Source organism: Neoarius graeffei, chromosome 20 (genome assembly GCF_027579695.1).
Source record: "Neoarius graeffei isolate fNeoGra1 chromosome 20, fNeoGra1.pri, whole genome shotgun sequence".
NCBI classification, from domain to species: Eukaryota; Metazoa; Chordata; class Actinopteri; order Siluriformes; family Ariidae; genus Neoarius; species Neoarius graeffei.
This window is the reverse complement of record NC_083588.1, coordinates 29,368,071-29,391,023: the sequence shown is the minus strand read 5'-3', so window position 1 is coordinate 29,391,023 and position 22,953 is coordinate 29,368,071. Positions and strand designations below refer to the sequence as shown.

Below are 22,953 nucleotides of genomic sequence, written 5' to 3'. Positions count from 1 at the left end.
CTGCACAAGGGGCTCACACCAGATACTGAAAGCAAACGTTCACATACTTTTGCCACTCACAGATATGTAATGTTGGATCATTTTCCTCAATAAATGACCAAGTATAATGTTTTTGTCTCATTTGTTTAACTGGGTTCTCTTTATCTACTTTTAGGACTTGTGTGAAAATCTGATGTTTGTCATATTTATGCAGAAATATAGACAATTCTAAAGGGTTCACAAACTTTCAAGCACCACTATAGCTTTGTTTGTTGTAGAACTTCAACATTTGGAAATACAATTTTATCAATGTCAGTCAAAAACATCAACAAACTGCAACATCAGTTTCTTCAGATATGGTTTCTTTTTCACTGCAAAAAATGACTCAAGTAAAAAAATATATGAAATGTAGTTATATTTATCTAGTATTTCCCATTAAACCTATTTTTAGACATGTTACTAATTTGATGTTTGAAACAATCTTGTGTTGTTGGCAGACTTTTCTGAATTTAAACATTCATTTCTAGGAAAAAAAGCAAAATTATTTGCCAATAGAATAAGAAATTAATGATTGAAATTAATAATTCTTTAAAAAGCTCACTACTCATTTGATTTAGCATTCTCTCATAAGAAATATTAGATCAATTTGTCCATCTTCAAAATATTATCACTTGCTAAGCTCTTTGTTACAGCGATGCTTTCTGAACTCATATTTTAAAAAAAACCCTCCATACTGAAAATCTGATGCACTTAATTCAAACAGAAGACTGATGCATTGTAGAATACAATCTTTTATTGCAGGTTTCACTTTACAAAACTAAGCAGTGGGTAAGTTTGGAGTGGTTGTGTTGTAAAATTATTAACGTTTGTAGATTTTCATTTAATTTGTGTAATCTTATTGCTGTAAATGTAGCATACAGTAGGAGTTCAAACATGATGGAGAACATGAACGTGACGTGGCTAATGGAAACTGTTGGGGTTTCTCAGTTGCAGCTCCTAGTGATCCTAAAACTTCTGTAAAACAATAGAGTTCACGTAAACCAGCCCAAATCCAGATACATTACCTAACCTCACAGAAGCACTTCTACGGTGACGCAACAAAAATCACAGCTCGACGTTTGCATAAAACATGTATGTCTGGAATCGGATTTAAACATCAGGTGCAAAATAGTCATAATAAATACAGATAAATGGTATAAATAGAATTATATATAATTACTCTCTCACACAAACACATACTTGTGAATCTTCCTGTAGTACAGTATTTACACCATTAGTAGAGTTTAGTTACACGTATGAACACACTTCTTTTTGCCTTACCATATGATAAGAAGCAGTAAATATTTTATTGAACATTTTTCTTGGGATAACAGTGTCATTTTTCACTTTAGCTACAAATCATTCCAGGTTTTATTTAAATGAAAACTTAGGGTATTTAATGCATTAGAGATCTGAGCCTTTATTTATCAAGCCTCATAGTAGGAAATCACTCATAACTGCTTGAAAATTAGTGACTGGTTCTTAGACTAAAATGATACTAGCTGTGTCATAAATTATATTGTAATATTGTGAAATGTTCCAGGCAGCCTAAAGGTGGTTAATGAGTGGGTTGATAACTCTTGGATTTTTTGTGCTGTCAGTAGAGCTGAAAATAATTGCAACACTGCAGTTTTAGGAGCAGAAAAGATGCAACAGTGCAGCAGGGATGATTTGGTACCCTCAAGTGAGTTAGTATAGAATAAACAAATACTGTTAGCACTTATATAAACTCACAATATTCATACATTTATTTCTTCACCATTCCCAATAAACATTCATTTAAATTTGATTCTGAGAGGCTTGATTAATACAGGCCCAGAAAACACAAACTTGAGCGTGAAGCTTTTCACCATTTGTCTAAATAAAATGACTCCCTGTTAATAAAGAATTACAAAAAAAAAAAAAATACAGTCAGCTTTTTAGTTCACAGAAATGTACAGTTTCACATCGATCATATATTTTGTCTTGCAAATGTTTAATAGATAAGGGCTAAAAGCATTTTTGTGAAAGTTTTCTTCTATGCTTATTTATGTTGTAATGTTGCTCAAAAATCTATAAGCTGGTCTGCTCACTTCAACTTTGTAGGTAATAAAAATCTGTGTAACAGTAAAAGAAAAACCTGCTCTGGCCCGCTTGTCATAAACTATAAACATCCCTTTGTCCTCCTGGCACCTTTCAGAATTCATGTCTGTGGTACAAGTCTGGATCGTAGTACTTGGTGACAACAACGCGATTAGCAAACTTTCGTCCAGTCAGAGCCTGCATGGCTTTCTGACAGTCTGCTGCTGATCCGTACTCCACAAATATCTGCAACATAGATGTTAAATTATGAGTGGCTGCATATAGTTCAGGAAACAGTATGAACAGAACTAATTCCCAGGAATCTTTGAGCACATTTATCCCTTTCATAATTATCTATTTGTTATGACTTAATGATGAAATCAGATTACATCTTTCCCTTATCCAAATTATGGGCCACTTTTTTTTTTTAATTGAAAATTCTTCTGCTTGGATCAACTTACATGACCTATATTATATATGGCAGGTCATGTGACCCTAAAAGGATTCATGACAGAAAATGCCACAGTAAAATTGGTGTCATAAGAGATAATTGCTGTATTTTCACACCTCCAATGCCAACAGTCACTGAAAAGGTTTTTCATACACATTCAAGTCTGCATATTTTGTTTTAAATTCACGTCATTTGAATGGTTTCTTGAAAAACATCCCACCGTTTTTAACCACCAAATACACTATATGGCCAAAAGTATATGAACACCTGAGCATCACACCCATATAGTCTTCTCCGAAAGTATTGAAACCTCAAGGTCAGTTCTTTTGTTTTTGCTCTACACTGAAAGTCATTTGGGTTTGAGATCAAAAGATGAATGAGATGATAAATCTTAATTTCAGCTTTCATTTCCTGTTATTTAAACAACTTGCATGACACCTGTGGCAGCAGAATGCACAATTTTTTCCATGGAACAAAATTATAGGAACAGATAGTATTAAAGTAATATTTAATACTTGGTTGCATACAGAGGTGGACGATAACGAAGTACATTTACTTGAGTACTGTACTTAAGTGCATTTGAGTATCTGTACTTGAGTATTTTTTATGGAAACTTGACATTAACTTCATTACATTTGCAAGGCAAATATTATACTTTTCACTCCATTACATTTCCATCAAGGCCCTTGTTACTCTTTACTATGAAGCAGCTTTGAAAAATTATGTTTTTTTCTTTTCTTTTCTAAAACAGGATTGATTTTTTCGCAGGTGACACTGAGACAACCGATCAGTAATCACTTGGGTCACGTCACATCTACAGACTGTATAAAATCAAGTTCAATGATTTCTCAACAGCATTATTTGAACTCGATCAGTTGATGGCAGAATGGAAGGAGGTGATTCTTCTGGGGAATGCACACACCTGTGGCCATACCTAGAACCCACGTTTCAGTTTTTTTGTACAGACTAAAGATTCGCTTCGTTTTACATGTTTGCTTTGTTTGCCTAAAATGAACCACATCACGGCCTTCAAAAACTTGCCGTCCAACCTGCGGAAGCATATTGAGGTATGTAAACATTTTATTCCAAGATAAAGCTTGCAATGAAGTTGTCTGTGCTTTTAGAGCTAGCAATAATGTTGCAATAGTTATGCAGTCTGGTTAGTCAAATGACGTTTTATGGATTTGCCCACCAAGTTGCCATAGCCTTGTCCATGGCTAACATTAACACATGGCTAGTTAACTTGGACACTGTTAGTTAGCTTGTAAAAACTGAGTTACACCAACATGAATAACGTTAACTTATCTGAAGTCCTTTCAGAAATATGTTTTAGCATATTTATTTTCTGAACAAGCTGCATTTACAGTGCCAATTTGTGAATGGAGGGAGAAGCTGGGGAAGGTGAGTGGCAAAGTGGAAGCACCTGTGTGCTGTTTGTGTGCAGTAAGGAGGAGATAAAAGGGGAGAGCAGCAGAGTGCCCCCCCCCCCCGATTGATGTCATGCCCGTGCAGCGGCACACATCACCTACAAGGACAACTGCTGAAAAGCATGCTTGTGTAATCTGGTCGTGTGCAAATAAAACTTAGACTGAACTTGAGGCTGCCTGCCTGTGTTTCAGCATTCACGGTAATCAGGCTGTGTGTTTTGAGTCATTGTCTTGCTGCGTAATGAAGTTCCTCCCAATTAGATGAGATGCATTTCACTGTAAATTGACAGACAATGTTTCTGTAGACTTTAACTTTCATAAAAGTCTGTAGACTGTTTCTGAATCCATTCTGCTGTTACCATCATGAGTTACATCAATACAGAGGAGTGAACCTGTTCCAGAAGCAGCCATGCAAGCCCAAGACATGACACTACCTCTATTGTGCTTGACTGACGAGTTTGTATGCTTTAGATCATGAGTAGATCCTTCCTTTCTTCACAATTTGGCCTTTCCATCACTTTGGTAGTGATTCATCTTGGCTGCAGAACTTTTGTGGCTCATCTCTGTATTTCTTTGCGAATTCTGATCTGGCCTTCTGGTTCTTACTACTGATGAGTGGTTTGCATCTTGTGATTTTGCAAGAGTAGACATTCAGAGCTATTAATTGTTTAAACAATCAATCTAACAGGACACACCTGGGTAACAAGAAATGCCTGTAAATGTTAAGAAATAAAAGCTGAAAATCTGATCCATCATTTCATATTCATCTTTTGATCTCAAACCCAAATGTCTTCAGTATACAGGTGCCGGTCATATAATTAGAATATCATGAAAAAATTTATTCATTTCAGTAATTCCATTCAAAAAGTGAAACTTGTATATTACAGGGTGACCCAAAAAAAAAAAGTTTACACTTGGTTGATTGCTTGTATAAACACCAATTTAGGTCTCTTTAACGTTGTTCAATGCTCCAGTGACTGCTGTTGAACTCCTAATTCCACTGCTATGCTCTTTTCACTCAACTACATGTGTTTTGTTTGAAAATGAAGAAAACGTCTGCTGTGCCTGAATTACTGCATGCCGGACTGTCTCCTACCGAGATTGCAACACAGCTGGGAATATCAAGATGTGCAGTGTACAAAATTAAAAACAAGTTAGAACGCACTGGAACAGCCAAAAGAAAGCCTGGATCTGGTCGCCCTCAGTCTGTATGGACAAAACACATGATTAACAAGGTTAAACGATGAATCAACTCCAATCCTGTCAGGTCCATGAGAAAAATGGCTTCTGAGCTTGATGTCAGTCCTTCCTCAGTGCAATGACTTGTCAAGAATGACCTTAACATGAAGTCCAGGGCCAGGGTGAAGGTTCCACTTCTTACTAAAGCTCAAAGAGAAAGTAGGGTGAAACGGTCCAAGGCATTGTTGAACAACATCAAGCATGCTGCGCCAGGTCGTGCGATCTTGTTCTCATCTCATCTCATTACCTCTAGCCGCTTTATCCTTCTACAGGGTCGCAGGCAAGCTGGAGCCTATCCCAGCTGACTACGGGCGAAAGGCGGGGTACACCCTGGACAAGTCGCCAGGTCATCACAGGGCTGACACATAGACACAGACAACCATTCACACTCACATTCACACCTACGGTCAATTTAGAGTCACCAGTTAACCTCACCTGCATGTCTTTGGACTGTGGGGGAAACCGGAGCACCCGGAGGAAACCCACGCGGACACGGGGAGAACATGCAAACTCCGCACAGAAAGGCCCTCGCCGGCCACGGGGCTCGAACCCAGGACCTTCTTGCTGTGAGGCGACAGCGCTAACAGCCGCCCCGTGTGATCTTGTTCTCAGATGAAAAGATCTTCACTGTCGATGCCATATCAAACCGAAGAAACAACCGATGGATTGGAGGTGATCCCACAGATGTACCTGATGCTGTAAAGTATGCTAACACTACAAAGCACCCAGCTTCAGTCATGGATTTTGGTCTCATCTCCTCGGATGGCAAGAAGATGCCTCCAGTTTTCATTCCCTCAGGTGTACGCATCAACACTGAGGAATATCTGGACATTCTGCAGAAAAAAAGTCAAGCCATGGATCCAGACCAACTACCCTGATGGGAATTATGTGTTCCAACAAGACAGTGCCCCTGCTCACACTTCCAAGAGGACCCAAGAATGGTTGAATGCCAACCTGGAGGCATTCTGGCCCAAGGATATGTGGCCTCCCCAGAGTCCAGATCTTAATCCACTGGATTATAGTATCTGGGCAACTGTGGAGGACAGTGCCTGTAAGAAGCCCCACCCTTCTGTACCAGCCTTGCAGAGGTCTGTTCTGAGATCTTGGAACCAGATGACAGCATCCTTCATCACCATCAAGAAGACTTGTCAAGTTTTCCGCAGTCGTCTGGAGGCGGTCATGGCAGTCGGAGGAGGACACATCGAGAAGTAGAATCTACGGTGTATGCTGTTTCTAATGATGTATAGATTGTTAATAAAATTTGTATTAGAAGCTGAGATACATGGTGTTGAAGTTTCATTTATGAAAGTGTAAACTTTTTTTGGGTCACCTACACACAGACTGATATATTTCAAATGTTTATTTCTTTTAATTTTGATGATTATAACTGACAACTAATGAAATCCCAAATTCAGTGTATCAGAAAATTAGAATATTACTTAAGACCAATACAAAAAAAGGATTTTTAGAAATGTTGGCCAACTGAAAAGTCTGAGCATGTACAGCACTCAATAATTAGTTGGGGCTCCTTTTGCCTGAATTACTGCAGCAATGCGGTGTGGCATGGAGTCAATCAGTCTGTGGCACTGCTCAAGTGTTATGAGAGCCCAGGTTGCTCTGATAGTGGCCTTCAGCTCTTCTGCATTGTTGGGTCTGGCGTATTGCATCTTCCTCTTCACAATACCCCATAGATTTTCTATGGGGTTAAGGTCAGGCAAGTTTGCTGGCCAATTAAGAACAGGGATACCATGGTCCTTAAACCAGGTACTGGTAGCTTTGGCACTGTGTGCAGGTGCCAAGTCCTGTTGGAAAATGAAATCTGCATCTCCATAAAGTTGGTCAGCAGCAGGAAGCATTGAAGTGCTCTAAAACTTCCTGGTAGACGGCTGCATTGACCTTGGACCTCAGAAAACACAGTGGACCAACACCAGCATACGACATGGCACCCCAAACCATCACTGACTGTGGAAACTTTACACTGGACCTCAAGCAATGTGGATTCTGTGCCTCTCCTCTCTTCCTCCAGACTCTGGGGCCTTGATTTCCAAAGGAAATGCATAATTTACTTACATCAGAGAAAGTAACTTTGGACCACTCAGCAGCAGTCCAGTCCTTTTTGTCTTTAGCCCAGGCGAGACGCTTCTGACGCGGTCTCTTGTTCAAGAGTGGCTTGACACAAGGAATGCGACAGCTGAAACCCATGTCTTGCATACGTCTGTGCGTGGTGGTTCTTGAAGCACTGACTCCAGCTGCAGTCCACTCTTTGTGAATCTCCCCCACATTTTTGAATGGGTTTTGTTTCACAATCCTCTCCAGGGTGCGGTTATCCCTATTGCTTGTACACTTTTTTCTACCACATCTTTTCCTTTCCTTCGCCTCTCTATTAATGTGCTTGGACACAGAGCTCTGTGAACAGCCAGCCTCTTTAGCAATGACCTTTTGTGTCTTGCCCTCCTTGTGCAAGGTGTCAATGGTCAAGTCAGCAGTCTTCCCCATGATTGTGTAGCCTACAGAACTAGACTGAGAGACCATTTAAAGGCCTTTGCAGGTGTTTTGAGTTAATTAGCTGATTAGAGTGTGGCACCAGGTGTAGAATAGAATGCCTTTATTGTCACTATATACATGTACAATAAGATTAAAGCATCTCCAATAACAGTGCAAACAGCATGTAGAGAGAGAGAGGGAGGAAGGGGGGGAAAGGGGGGTGTAGTGGGGAGTAAGGTGCACAATCTGAGGTGTATGTGTTGTGTTACACATTATGGAGTGAGGCATTGCACATATAAAGTATTGCACAGAGACAGTCACATTATAAATTATTGCACGAGAGAGTCACATTATAAGATAAAATATTACACATTATGAAGTATTGCAAGGTAAGGTAAGGTGCACAGACTTGGTGTATGTGCTGTGTGTAAGGTGCACAGACTTGGTGTATGTGCTGTGTGTAAGGTGCACAGTCTTGAGGTGTATGTGTTGTGTGTAAGGTGCACAGTTCTGAGGTGAATGTGTTGCGTTTCACATTATGGAGTGAGGTATTCCACATTATAAAAGTATTGCATAGAGAGAGTCACCTTATAAAATACTGCACATTATAAATTAGTAAATAGTAAAATAGTAAAATAAATAGACTATAAAGTCAGAGCATATCAGAGTTCAGGGCGGTTATGGCTTTTGGAAAGAAGCTGTTTTTTAATCGATTTGTCTTTGTCCTGATGCACCTGTAGCGCCTCCCTGAGGGCAACAGGTCAAACAGATCAAAGCCAGGGTGGGAGCTGTCCTTGATAATATTCTTAGCTCTGCTAAGGCAGCGGGAGGTGTAAATGTCCATCAGGGAGGGGAGAGGGCAGCCAATGATCTTCTATGCTGCCTTAACTACCCTCTGCAGACTCTCCCTGTCTACAGCAGTGCAGCTGCCGTACCATACTGTAATACAGTACGTCAGCAGGCTCTCGATGGATGAGCGGTAGAAGGTCAGCAGCAGGTTGGAGTTTAGATTGTACTTCCTGAGGACTCTCAGGAAGTGTAGCCGCTGCTGAGCCTTCTTAATGACTGCTGTAATGTTTGCTGACCAGGAGATGTTGGCGGAGATGAGGACGCCGAGAAACCGGAAGGTGTGGACCCTCTCCACATACACGTTGTTGATGTAGAGGGGGGCTAGGTCGGTGCTGTGCTTCCTGAAATCAACAATGAGCTCTTTGGTTTTCTTGATGTTCAGAGCGAGGTTATTTTCTGAACACCAGGCTCCCAACTTCAGGACCTCCTCTCTGTAGGCTGCCTCGTCTCCCTTTGAGATGAGTCCGACCACTGTGGTGTCGTCAGCAAACTTGACGATAAGGTGGTTGTTGTTGTGGGTCGGACTACAGTCGTGGGTGTAGAGGCAGTACAGGAGGGGGCTCAGCACACAGCCCTGTGGAGAGCCGGTGCTCAATGTGCGGGTGGAGGAGAAGTAGGGGCCAAGTCTCACAGTCTGGGGCCGGTTAGTTAGAAAGTCCTTTATCCAGGCACATGTGAGGGGGGAAGGCCGAGAGTGTCTTCAATATTGAACCTTTTCACAATATTCTAATTTTCTGAGATACTGAATTTGGGGTTTTCATTAGTTGTCAGTTATAATCATCAAAATTAAAAGAAATAAACACTTGAAATATATCAGTCTGTGTGGAATGAATGTATAAATTATACAAGTTTCACTTTTTGAATGGAATTACTGAAATAAATCAACTTTTTCATGATATTCTAATTATATGACCAGTACCTGTATATTTAAAAAAAAAAATTGGCTGAGAGGCGACTGTATGTTGGCCTTTCCCAAACTGTTGCCACAAGGTTTGAAACACATTATTGGTTAAAATGTCTTTGTATGGGGCGGCACGGTGGTGTAGTGGTTAGCGCTGTCGCCTCACAGCAAGAAGGTCCTGGGTTCGAGCCCCGGGGCCGGCGAGGGCCTTTCTGTGTGGAGTTTGCATGTTCTCCCCGTGTCCGTGTGGGTTTCCTCCGGGTGCTCCGGTTTCCCCCACAGTCCAAAGACATGCAGGTTAGGTTAACTGGTGACTCTAAATTGACCGTAGGTGTGAATGTGAGTGTGAATGGTTGTCTGTGTCTATGTGTCAGCCCTGTGATGACCTGGCGACTTGTCCAGGGTGTACCCCGCCTTTCGCCCGTAGTCAGCTGGGATAAGCTCCAGCTTGCCTGCGACCCTGTAGAAGGATAAAGCGGCTAGAGATAATGAGATGAGATGAGATGTCTTTGTATGCTGTAGCACTGAAATTTCCCTTCACTAGAAGTAAGGAGCCCAAACACATTTCAGCATTAAAATCCCCTTGCATGCAAAGCGAGGTCCATAAAGAGGTTGTAGAGCAAGAACTTGAGTGGCCTGCACAGAGCCATGACCTTAATCCCACTGAACACTTTTTGGATGAACTGGAACATCAACTATATATCAGGCCTCTTTGCCCGACATCAGTTCCTGACCTCACTAATGCCCTTGTGGATGAATGAACAGAAAGTCCCACAGCCACGTTCCAAAAACTAGTGGAAAGCCATATAGTACACATGTCCATTGAACAGAATTATCTCTGAGCATTATGTACTGTATGTATTCAGTGGATAAACTGCTCCTCTATGACCCGCCACGCCTACTTAGATCAAAAGGTGCAGGCTATCTGCTGGTACCTCGTATAGTGAAGGCTACATCAGGGGGCAGAGCCTTTTCTTACAAAGCCCCACTGTTATGGAACAGCCTTCCAAGTAATGTTCGGGAATCAGACACAGTCTCAGCATTTAAGTCTAGGCTGAAAACATATCTGTTTAGTCAAGCCTTTTGTTAATGGTGTTTATGAGGTAAAGGAGTAGATCTGGAGGGTCCTCAGACATAGAGTGTTTTGGTAAACTGGGATGTATGGATGCTGTCAGTCCCCACTCGCTTGCTCACTCGAGTTTGTTGACGGTGTAGTGGCTGGCTGCTTTATGTCCTGGGGCTCCCTCATGCCTGTGTTACCTTCTGGCTCTCTCCTTTTAGTTATGCTGTCATAGTTAGTTGCCGGAGTCCCTGCTTGTACTCGGTGCAATATGTATACTGTTCCTACTTATTCAGGTGACATTGGGCATACCTAACCACCTGTGTTTTCTTTCCCTCCCCCTCACCCCAAATCTGTCCCTCTGAGTTACATGGAGTCAACAGGAAATCTTTTGGTGGAGACGGTGGGGACCTCGACTGGCTATCGTAGCCTGCAGGGAATCGGCCGTCAGACATTCTGTCGCATGTCCCAGACCCGGTGAAATGTAACTGAATTGTCTTGGCCAGGCCTAAGGGTCCCATCTGCATCTCATCATTGCTGAGGAGTGTGCTCCCATCACCCAATCAAGCATCCAGCCAGAGCAGAGTCATGATATATTTTTTACCATATTAACATGCCATTGTGTGTTATGCCTGATGTAAAGACTCTCGTCTCTGCGAGCCTACCACACAGATTTAATACTTGTCATTTTTAGGGCATACCTAACAACGTGTTTTCTTTCTCTCTCTCCCCCCCCCACCCATCTGTCCCTCTGAGTTACATGTTGATCCTGGGATTGAGATGCTGGCCTCTTCTGCCCCTTGGACCTGCTTGATCCATCCTGGTGCCCTGTGTCTGGTCGGAGTTTTATCGCCCCACTCCTGTGAAGGACGGCCCCATGAGGACAGTTGAGGGTTATACCTGTTAAAACTGTTAATATTATAGTCAGGCTGTCTGTTGTTGCCCAAATGAGGATGGGTTCCCTTTTGAGTCTGGTTCCTCTCGAGGTTTCTTCCTCATGTCGTCTGAGGGAGTTTTTCCTTGCCACCGTCGCCACAGGCTTGCTCATTGGGGATAGATTAGGGATAAAATTAGCTCATGTTTTAAGTCGTTCAAATTCTGTAAAGCTGCTTTGCGACAATGTTTATTGTTAAAAGCGCTGTACAAATAAACTTGATTTGATTTGATAAACATAGATTGACTATTTGTTACTACTTCATGACAGAATCTTATGGGATCTCCCCCTTGTCCAGCTAATGAGGTGCTTCCAGTTTCACAAAGCAACACCAATGGGACACAAAGCAACATCTATTGGGAAAGAAATGTTTGAAGTGGCTCCGATCCCCCTCACAGCTCACACAAAATTTAAGTCACGGTTTTCTCTGATTTGCACGCAGTATGTATCCATTTTACTCAATCGGCTTTAAAGAGATTTTTAAAGGGACGTGCTACTGCAGAGAATGTTTTTATGAGGTCATCAATACTTGTATAGCATTATCTTCTTGTCAAAATTATTTCAGAGTTTATCATCATTGTTTATTGCAATACCATTGCAAAACGATGGTATTCCTACATACAATTTATAGAAAACTCTTTTTAAAACAACTCAGCCATTAAAAGGCATACATGCACACTATGTGGACAGACCTTCCCACAGCCAGGCACTTCCACTCCATGGACAGGTCGAGGGATCTCAATGGAGCACACGCTGCCGTATTTACAGCATTCCTCCCGGACATCCTCCAGGATCTCTTCATAGTCCTCATCATCAAGCAGCTCCTCAGGCAGCACCATGTTGAGGAGGCACAGCACTGCAGTGGGCATGGCCGAGTTCTGCAGCTTCTGCAGCCCGGGAACCTGAAGGCTCACCGGACTCTCTGTGATCACAGTCTAGAAAAACATTAACAACAATCCATTTGATTCATGGCAAGTCGCTTCAGTGTAGAATTATATACATTATGGTTGTTGGAAGACCATCTCAGTGGAGGTAAAGAAAGGAAAACCATTTTAAGAATTTAAAGCCTCAATACAATTATTGAGGCCTTTTCAGGTATCTGGAATTTGGTTTCATTTAAAAATTCATAAACAGAATGCACCAAAGATTTGACATTGACTGACGTACCAGAATTTGCTTACATTTACAGGGTATCTACACTGAAGGAAGACAAGAAAACTTTTTATTTTAAACAAGACAAAGGTAAAAACACAGCACTCATAGTTGTCATGGAGAGATGTCGCTGGTACTTACTGGATTTGCATTCTTTGCCCCGACACTGGCACGCTGGACGATGAGCTTTTTATCACCAAGCTGCATTCCATTCAGCCCTGCCACTGCCTAAACATATGCCAACATATGAGTCATGCCTTTGATATTAATAGAATAATAGCATGTTGTGTTGATAAAGCAACATTTAGAAATCATTAATTAATTAATTAGTTAGTTAGTACCCACTGCAATGTGCGACAAGACAAACAGTCAATTACTTATGAATCCTCTGATCGTGAAAAAAAAAAAAAACCAGCCGTATTTTCCAGATTTTGCTCTGAAGATCACGTCTATACCTGGTCAGTGGCCCCAATCTCCACATATTCACAGAAAGCATAGCCTTTGGACAGTGATGTTGCACTGTCTTTGACAAGGTTGAAGGCTTTGAGTGGTCCAAATGATGTCAAAAGCTCTTTAACCTGCGTAAGGGATAAGAATATACCGAATTTTCATGACAGCAATGGGTAGGACAAGAGGAGAATAAATAAAAAGTTATTGACTAATGAGAAAAGAAATTAAGTAGTAAAATGAGATGACAGCAAAAATTTCAAACCATAACATATCCCTTTACTGTTTACATTATTACTGGTGATATATATTAAAATGACTCACAGATACAGTAACATAATGAAAGAGCAGAAATTTCTTATCATGTGAATATTTAACAGGTTGAAAAAGTTGAATCTTTGGTGTTATGTTCACAGAACAAGCAGATCTGAGAGTCTGTTTTTATGACAAAATGAGTGGTGGACAGTACTATGCCATGACTATGAAAATAAAATATTCACATTATCAGGAATGAATTTAAATACCACCAGTAGTGTGAACTAATGCTGTGTTTACTAAAACTACCACTTATGTTTATGAGCAGACATTTGTGCTTTAAAATCAACCCACCACAACTAGCCATCTTCCACCCGCCCTGTCCCGCCCCCCAGAAAGCCCTGAGCGGGTTTGCGCGCTCCAAAAGAGTGATGGGAGGAGAAAGAGTGGCAGCCACGGGGGAGGAAATACCCCTGCTGGCAGGAAGTTGATCCGTGTGAGGTACGGAATGTCTTACTTGCCTTGTATTACATGTTGACATGGCAGCAGTAGATCAGTAATAGTGAACAAATTATGAGCGCAGACTTAACGATCTTACAGGCCCCTAGCTGGGGACAAAGTGGGGGAACAAAAACGAAAGAGCTGTGAGTTTCAGGGCAGTAACAGTGACTGCAACTATGTTTTTAAAATATGAGAAGGAAAAAAATAAAATAAAAAAAAGTACATTAATCTCCATTTGAGCCTAGTATTGGCTGTTATATTTCAATTCGGAAGGAGAACTTACTTAATCATTACTAGTCTTTGTCATGTAATGCATCTGGTTTAGCAAAAAAAAAAAAAAGTAACCTTACTACTACTAGTATTATATTCAAACAAAATTACAAACAATTTGTCAGTGTGTGAGAGAGAATGAAGAAATTGATTATTGATCACTGATCCACCTGGTATAGAAGCCATTTATGTAGACATTACTGCATATCTATTTGGGAATTAAATGTGACACCAAGTCATCTAGTCATACTGGTAACTACAGTTCATAGAAAAAATGCAATCAGTTACTTAGCAAGTTTGTGAATAATGACGTATCTCACAATTACAATGCCAGGGATATATACAGTACTGTGCAGTCTTAGGCACCCTAATGGTTTTTATATAAATTTGTCATAGATGTTTATTTTGTACAAAACCAAATGAGAAAAAGACAGTATGGAAAATGCAAATTAAAAAATGAAAGCATTGGATTTCTAAATTTACTTTGCCTTGTATTTCATTTGACAGTATGAACCCAAGATATTTCATGTTGTCTGCTCATCTTCATTTAATTTGTTAATATACATCCATTGCTGCATTTCAGACCTGCAAAAAGTCAGGATGGGGCCAGTTTAGGATTAGTAATGAGGTAAAACAATTAAATAATGATGTTATTTGAAACAGGTGATGTCAACAGGGGATTGTAATCATGATTCAGTGCAAAATCAGTATCCAGGAAAGGCCTAGTCTTTGAGGAGCAAAGATGGGCCGAGAATCTCCAGTTTGTCGACAAATGCCTGAGAAAATTAATGAAATGTTGAAAAACAATCTTCCTCAAAGAAAGATAGGAAGGAATTTGGATATTTCGCCATCTATGGTGCATAATAAACGATTCAAGGAATCTGGAGGAATTTTGGTGAGTAAAGGGCAAGGGCACAAGCCTAAGTTGAACACCCGTGATCTCTGATCCCTCAGACGGCGTTGTATCAAGAACAGTAATTCATCTATAGCTGATATAACCACATGGGCTCGCGAAGGCACATGTGCTTGACAAAGGCAAACCTTTGTCAAGCACTACAAAATAGTGTTATATCCACAAATGGCAGTTAAAACTTTACTTTACAAAAAGGAAGCCTCGTGCTAACCATGTCCAGAAGTGCAGTCGACTTCTCTGAGCTAGGCGGCATCTGGGATGGACCATCACACAGTGGAAATGTGCACTGTGGTCAGACAAATCAGTATTCAGGTCTTTCTTGTAACAAAATAGATGCCATATGCTCCAGACCAAAGACAAAAAGTACCATCCAGACCGTTACCAGGAACAAGTCCAAAAGCCAGGGTCTGTCATGCAGGGGTGATAGCGTTCCGGCGCCACGCCGGATTTCCGGCGTACCGTGGCTGGGGAAAAAAAAAAAATCTAGTTCACCCATTGTCCTGTGTCATTCTGAGATGCGCAGATAGACAGTAAAGGGAATTTTCTGAGATGCGCAGATAGACAGTAAAGGGAATTCCAAATTCCCTTTACTGTCTATCTGCGCATCTCAGAATGACACAGGACAATGGGCAAACTAGATTTTTTTTTTTTTTCCCCAGCCACGGTACGCCGGAAATCCGGCGCGGCGCCGGAACGCTATCACCCCTGTGTCATGGTATGGGGTTGTGTTAGTGCCCTTGGCAAAGGTAACTTGCCCCGAATAGAGAATGCGTAGCAAATTTTGAAAAGAAAAATATGACAACGACGATCCTGTAGTGTTGTACACCTTAAGACCTGTTTACAGGAAGAATGGGACAAAATAACACCTGAAATGCTTCATCACTTGATGTCTTCAGTCTAAACATCTTTTAAGTGTTATGAGAAGGAATGGCTACATTATAAAGTGGTAAATACTTTACCATTTCTACTTTTTTGAACTGTGTTGCAAGAATCAAAATTGTAATGTGTTTATTTAAAAAAACAACAACAAAATTCATGAGGTAAAACATCAAATAATGCGCTGTTTTGTTGTTTTGAGTACAATACAGGTCAACGATTATTTACGTATCATTGTTTTCAATTTTAATTCCAATTTCAACTTTCAACATACTGTCCCAACTTTTTCTGATTTACAGTTGTATAATCAGCATTACAAAGAGCAAATGTTAGGTTTGCAAACACTCATTTAAAAAAATGTTACAGACGTGTCAGCTAGGATTGGCTCCAGCTCACCCACAGGGTAGCATGGTGGTGCAGTGGTTAACATGGTCACATCACAGCAAGCAGGTTCTGAGTTTGAGCCTGCCAGTTGACTGGGCCCTTTCTGTGTGGAGTTTGCATGTACTTCTTATGCCTGAGTGGGTTTCCTCTGCATGCCCTGGTTTCTCCCATAGTCCAAGGACATACAGATTAGGTCAACTGGCTACTGTAAACTGCCCTTTGGTGTGAATGTGAGTGGCTGTCTGTCTCTCGTGCAATGTCAGCTGGGATTGGCTCCAGTTCATCTGCGACACGCAATGGATAAGCAGCATAGAAAATAAACAAATGAATTCTACCACAGTGCTGTTCTATGACAGCAGCTCTGACAGTAGTGCTTGGCTGCAATTCAAATCACCTATTCAATCCTAAGCTCAGGTCCACTCTCTAGATCTGGACCAGGATAGAACACGTACTGAATGAATCATGATGTTCTTTGATAGATATTTGAACACTACTAATAAATGGATTTGTACACTCTCAGAAAATAAAGTACACTTAAAATAAAGTACCTTTAGGGGTACAACAGCTTATGTCTGAGGCAGTACCCTCTAAGATACACAGTTGTACCATTTATATACTGCTTGGGAACATGTATGTATCTTTTTGGCCCTAAAAAGGTATACATAGTTATTTTGAGATCCATTGAGCCCTAGGGGTTCCATTAGTGTACTAGTACATCTCAAACAATTAGAATATAGTGAAAAAGTTCAATATTTGTGTATGTAAGGATTATCCCAACAAAAAGCCATGCATGATAAAAAAAAAAAAAAAAGTGCAGAGCCTTCTCAGGGAGAGAAACATTACCTTCAGGTCTGGTGATAGAGCATTATATAGTGCTACCAGAGCAGCCAAAGCTGCTTACAGGAGGAGGATAGATGACTGCTTTCAGAGCAACAACTCCAGGAAGGTGTGGCAGGGGGTCTAGCACATCAACTACAGACCCAGCAATCTCATAGCTAATGGTGACTCCTCATTGGAAGAGGAGCTGAACCACTTCTTCGCCCACTTTGAGGTGGAGTCACAAGAGGCAGCCATACTACACTAACAAGCCCACAACAGACACACACTCATGGTGGAGGGGCATGAGGTGAGGCACACGCTGAGCGCAGTAAACCTGTGGAAAGCTGCAGGACCTGACGGCGTCTCAAGATGGGTGCTAGGGGTCTGCACGGATCAGTTGGCTGGAGTCTTTACCAAGATCTTCACCAAGATCTTCAATCTGTTGCTGTCTCGAGCTGCCGTCCCACCCTGGTGAAAGTCCTCTATAATTGTTCCCCTCCCAAAGAACACCACCATTAGCAGCTTTAACAATTACCGGCCAGTAGCACTTACAATTTTTTCTTACCTATCATTATGAAGTGTTTCGAGAAACTGGTCCAAACTCAAATTATTTCACACCCCTCACTCAGGTTTGACCCTCACCAGTTTGCCTACAGAGCTAATAGGGCCACAGAGGACGCAGCAGCCATGGCTCTCCACCTTGCTTTGTCCCATTTGGAGCAGCAGGGGAGCTATGTACGGCTGCCTATGTACGGCATGCCTTCATCTCTAGTAGGGTTGACAACTGCAATGGCCTTTTCACAGGCCTGCCAAAAAAGACCATCAAACAACTTCAGGTGATTCAAAATGCAGCGGCTAGGGTTCTCACACGAACAAAAAGAACAGAGCACATTACTCCAATTCTAAGGTCCCTTCACTGGCTTCCAGTAAGCTACAGAATTGACTTTAAAGCATTGCTACTGGTGTACAAATCTCTAAATGGTACAGGGCCCAATTACCTCTCTGATATGTTGCAGCGGCCTAACCCAGTCAGATCGCAGCAGCAAAATTTACTGGTAAAACCTGTTGTTAAAACAAAGTGTGGTGAAGCAGCTTTTAGCTACTATGCAGTACAGCTATGGAACCAACTCCCAGAGGACATCAAAAATGCTCCTGCTGTTGGCAGCTTCAAATCTAGACTAAAGACCAAGCTGTTTTCAGATGCTTTCTGCTAACTGACAAATATCATCATCTTTACATGTTTTAAATTTTACTTAACTTTTATTTCATTTTATTTTGCTGTTTTTTTACTGAACTTTTACTTCATTTTATTACTTTATTTCTACTATTGTTTAATTCTCATATTTTTATTTTTCTCTCTTCTTCCCCCTTTATTTTATGTAATTTTATTTTCTATTGTTTACTGTTTTGCCTTTACCTCTGTAAAGCACATTGAACTGCCACTGTGTATGAAATGCGCTATATAAATAAACTTGCCTTGCTCTTTGTGGACTTCGGCTCCGCCTTTAACACCATCCTCCTGAACAGACTTGTGACCAAACTTACAAACCTGAGAATATCCCACACCATCTGTCATTGGATTAAGGACTTCCTCACTGATCGCTCCCAGAGAGTGAGAGTAGGCGCCTACATTTCCTCTGCCCTCAGCATCAGCACTGGCTCCCCTCAGGGCTGTGTGCTGAGCCCCCTACTCTACACCCTCTACACCCACGACTTCATCCCTGCCCACTCCAGTAACAGCATCATCAAGTTTGCTGATGGGTGGGGCTCATCTCCAGGGGTGATGAGTCTGCATACCGAGATGAGGTGGAGCAGCTGTCAGATTGGTGTACAAATAACAACCTGGTCTTAAACACCACCAAGACTAAGGATCTGATCATAGACTTTAGAAGGAAGAAAATGGACATCCTGCCCATTTATTAGTGGGAACTGTGTGGAGAGGGTCTCAGTATTTCGGTTTCTGGGGGTCCACATTCAGGACAACCTGATTTGGAGCATCAACACTACAACTGTTTTCAAGAAGGCACAGCAAAGACTGTACTTCCTGAGTGCGCTCAGGAACTACCATCTTTCACAAAAACTACTGGTGTCCTTCTACCGTTGCTCCATTGAGAGCATACTGAGTTACTGTTTGTGTGTGGTTTCTGTGTCTAGTTGCACAATAGGAGACAGAAAAGCACTCCAGAGGGTCGTCACTACAGCCCAAAAGATCACTGGGTGCCCTCTCCCCTCTCTGGAGGATCTGAACAGTTCAGTTTATTAAAATAAAATTAAATAAATAAATAAATTAAAAAAGCACAAAACATTCTCAGGGACCCATCTCACCCCGGACACACGGTGTTTGAACTTCTGCCTTTGGTTACAGGGCATTAACAGCTAGGACAAACAGGATTAGGAACAGTTTCTATGCCAGTGCCATAAGGACATTAAATAAAGCAAACCTGTACATTCAATAATACAAATATGATACAATATGGGATTGTGCAATACCCTCCACACCACAGGATGTCAATGTTTGTGAGTGATGACTGCTGTTTTAAATAACTTTTTAAATTATTTATTTATTAGTTTATCTTGTGGTATTATTTTCATAGGTTTTTAGATGCACTTTTTTTTGCACCAAGGATTGCATTTAATTTCATTGTATTTATTTACAATCACAAAGATATTCTATTCTATTTTCCATCAATAATGATGGCCTACAGGGAAAAAAACCAAAAACAAACCCATGTCAAAATATGAGAATTTCATTTCAAGTTTGACTATAACAGTATAAATACCATGCATCTCTTGGTCTAGTTCAGTACACGCAACCACAATCACGGGGAAGACTGCTGACTTGACAGTTGTCCAGAAGACTATCATCGACACTCTCCACAAGGATGGTAAGACACCGATCATTGCTGAAAAGGCTGGCTGGAAATGGTGCACAAGCAATAGGGAAGACCGCAGCTTTGAGAGGATTGTCAAGAAAAGTCGATTCAAGAACTTGGGAGAGTTTCACAAGGACTGGACTGTTGTCAGTGCATCACAAGCCACCATGCACAGACATCTTCAGGAAAGGGGCAACATCTGTCACATTCCTAAACTAGATGTCCTGAACCAGAGACAACGTCAGAAGCATCTTACCTGGAGAGAAAGAACTGGACTGTTGCTCAGTGGCTTCTCTTGTCAGATGAAAGTAAATTTTGTATTTCATTTGGAAATCAAGATCCCAGAGTCTGGAGGAAGAGTGGAGAGGCACAGAATCTAAGGTGTTTGAAGTCCAGTGTGAAGTTTGCGCAGTCTGTGATGACTTGGGGTGCCATGTCATCTGCTGTTGTTGGTTCACTGTGTTTTATCAAGTCCAAATTCAACACAGCCATTTACCAGGAAATTTTTAGAGCACTTCATGCTTCCATCTGCTGACAAGCTTTATGGAGATATCGATTTCCTTTTCCAGGAGGACTTAGCACCTGCCCACGGTGCCAAAACTACTACCAAATGGTTTGCTGACCATATTACTGTGCTTGATTAGCCAGCCAACTTGCCTGACCTGAACCCCATAGAGAATGCATGGGGTAATGTTAAGAGGAAGACAAGAAACACCTGACCCAAAAATACAAATGAACTGAAGGCTGCTATCAAAGCAACCTGGGCTTCAAACCTGGGCCTCAGCAGTGCCACAGGCTGATTGCCTCCATGCCACGCTGCACTGATGCAGTAATTTGTGGTAAAGGAGTCGCAACCAAATATTGAGTGTATAAATTAACATACTTTTCAGAAGTTGGACATTTCTGTATTGTAAATCCTTTTTTGATTGATCTTAGCAAATATTCCAATATTTTGAGATATTGGATTTCTGATTTTCATGAGCTATAAGCCATAATCATAAAAATTAAAACAAAAAAGGCTTGAAATATTTCCCTTTACATGTACTGAATATAGAATATATGAAACTTTACCTTTTTTTTAAATAATGAAAGAAAAATGAACTTTCACGATATTCTAATTTTTGGAGATCCACTAGTAATCACTGACAAACTGTATTGATATAAAAGGAATAAAACAATTTGAGACATGCTGTTGGAAAATTTCAGGGCATCCCACAACCTTGCTGTTGCTTTATTTTCCTATTACAGCATGCCTTGTGTTTTATTTTCAGATAAAAGCTCTGGAATTAGATGCAGAAACAAAAGCAGATGCAAGAGCCAAAGTCTCTAGAAGAACTGTGCAAGATTCATTCATATGCTTGGAAAGACTTACAAGCTAATTTCCTTAAAAAAAATAAATAAATAAATAAATAAATAAATTAATTAATTAATTAATTAATGACAGTTAATTAATGACAGTTTACATAAAGAAAACCAATACATTGCTGTTAAAAAGATGGTCATTTTAAATATTTACTTCATTTTATCTTGTATATAGAAAATTTCATTTCATTCTTTCTGAAGGCATTTTGCTTTGCAGAATTACATTTGCTTAAGACTTCTGCACAGTACTGTATATATAATAAAGAATTAAATGTTGGAATGAATAGGAAAGCCTGAAATGGCTAAGCTAAAGCTATGAGATTAGTAGATACATAGTGACCATTTGTAAGCTCTGTTCACTACAAATAATGTCACTTTGGGCAAAAGGCAAAGCCCAGGTCTTTTTTACACATTCAATATCTAAATAGTTCAACATCTCATAGTTTGACTTTACTGTTTGGAATTTCTATTTTTATTCAAACATCAGTATAAATAATAATAAATCAACCAGTTTACCCTTTGTTAACATCTTTTCCACAAGCTGATGAATCAGTAGATGTTCAAGCAAGTGGAATAAGGTGCCTAGATGGAAAATCTACCTTTCACTTTTTAATCTTACCAACATGGTTTGATAAACTGAATTTAAAAAAAGAAGTTATTTTTATAACAACATCACTAGTTTTAGTGTACTTATTACTGAACAACTGCAAATCTAAAATTGCCTTTGAAATGATAAACATTAAAGTTAAAAGTTAAGGCTGTGCCACTATCTATAGCCATAGTGACATTAAAATTACTGAGCATAATCAGTACAACCTAAATAAGTGAGACAGCTGGAAAACATGTATGCTATTTACTAAGATGGATGAAATGAGTTAAGACAAAAAAAAAAAACCTTAGCATTTTGGGCAAGAGGTTAAAAAAAAATACCTGATCATCATTTAGATAGTTGGGCAACCCTCCAATGAAGAGTTTATTGGGAGAGTCTGGCACAACTGTGGATACAACTCCTGGTGGTGAAATATAGTTGTTAAAAAAATGAAACCTTACCTCACATTAAATGTATTCAGGCACGCATTAGGCAATTATTTTACATCAAAGAGGAATTTTGTCCATCTCATTATGATGATTATTAGTAAGTACATTTAATTTCTGCATTGCCAATATTGAATACCAAATAATTCCAGTTCATTTCTCAACACTTAGAATTATTTTTACAACCAAATTATGTGCTAATTACTAAGCACATGGCATCAAAGCTAATCAAATGTGAGCACATAATACTTACCTGGTACATGGAATGCAGGCTGCTCAGAAATACCAGGCAGAGGTCGATAGTCATGAGGTCGCCGGATCTTCAGTGCTTGCCCCTGAAAGTTGATTCCATCAAACGCCATGGCCTGTGTGGTTTCATCTACAGATCGAAACTGAAGGAAGACATTTTTTAACGCTCACTGCAGTCATTGAAGACAGAGGAGAACTTTGCTCTACATGCATATCATATTATGCTGCAGTGTTTTGTAATTTGTTAAGTGAGGTACACTGAAAGAAGGCCACAGTCTCTTTTGGACATGACCGCAACTTTGTTCTAGTGGTTAGCGTGTCCACCTCTTGACCAGGAGATCACAAGTTCTATTCACGGTCGGGTCATACCGAAGCCCATCATAAAAACAGTAC

The 22,953-nt window shown here is 40.5% G+C and overlaps 1 protein-coding gene across 1 annotated transcript in view; it reads right to left on the bottom strand.

The window, feature by feature from the left end:
• Positions 1 to 782: 782 nt before the first annotated feature.
• The window catches only part of LOC132868526 (splicing factor U2AF 65 kDa subunit-like), a 117,085-nt gene continuing 94,914 nt past the window's right edge, over positions 783 to 22,953 (bottom strand). The window contains exons 7-12 of the mRNA XM_060901472.1: positions 22,565 to 22,703; positions 22,207 to 22,286; positions 13,032 to 13,154; positions 12,718 to 12,804; positions 12,117 to 12,359; positions 783 to 2,325 (exon numbers count right to left, since the gene is read on the bottom strand). Of these exons, the coding sequence (XP_060757455.1) occupies positions 2,194 to 2,325; positions 12,117 to 12,359; positions 12,718 to 12,804; positions 13,032 to 13,154; positions 22,207 to 22,286; positions 22,565 to 22,703 (804 nt within the window). The 3' untranslated portion in view covers positions 783 to 2,193. The remainder of the gene's footprint in view (positions 2,326 to 12,116; positions 12,360 to 12,717; positions 12,805 to 13,031; positions 13,155 to 22,206; positions 22,287 to 22,564; positions 22,704 to 22,953) is intronic.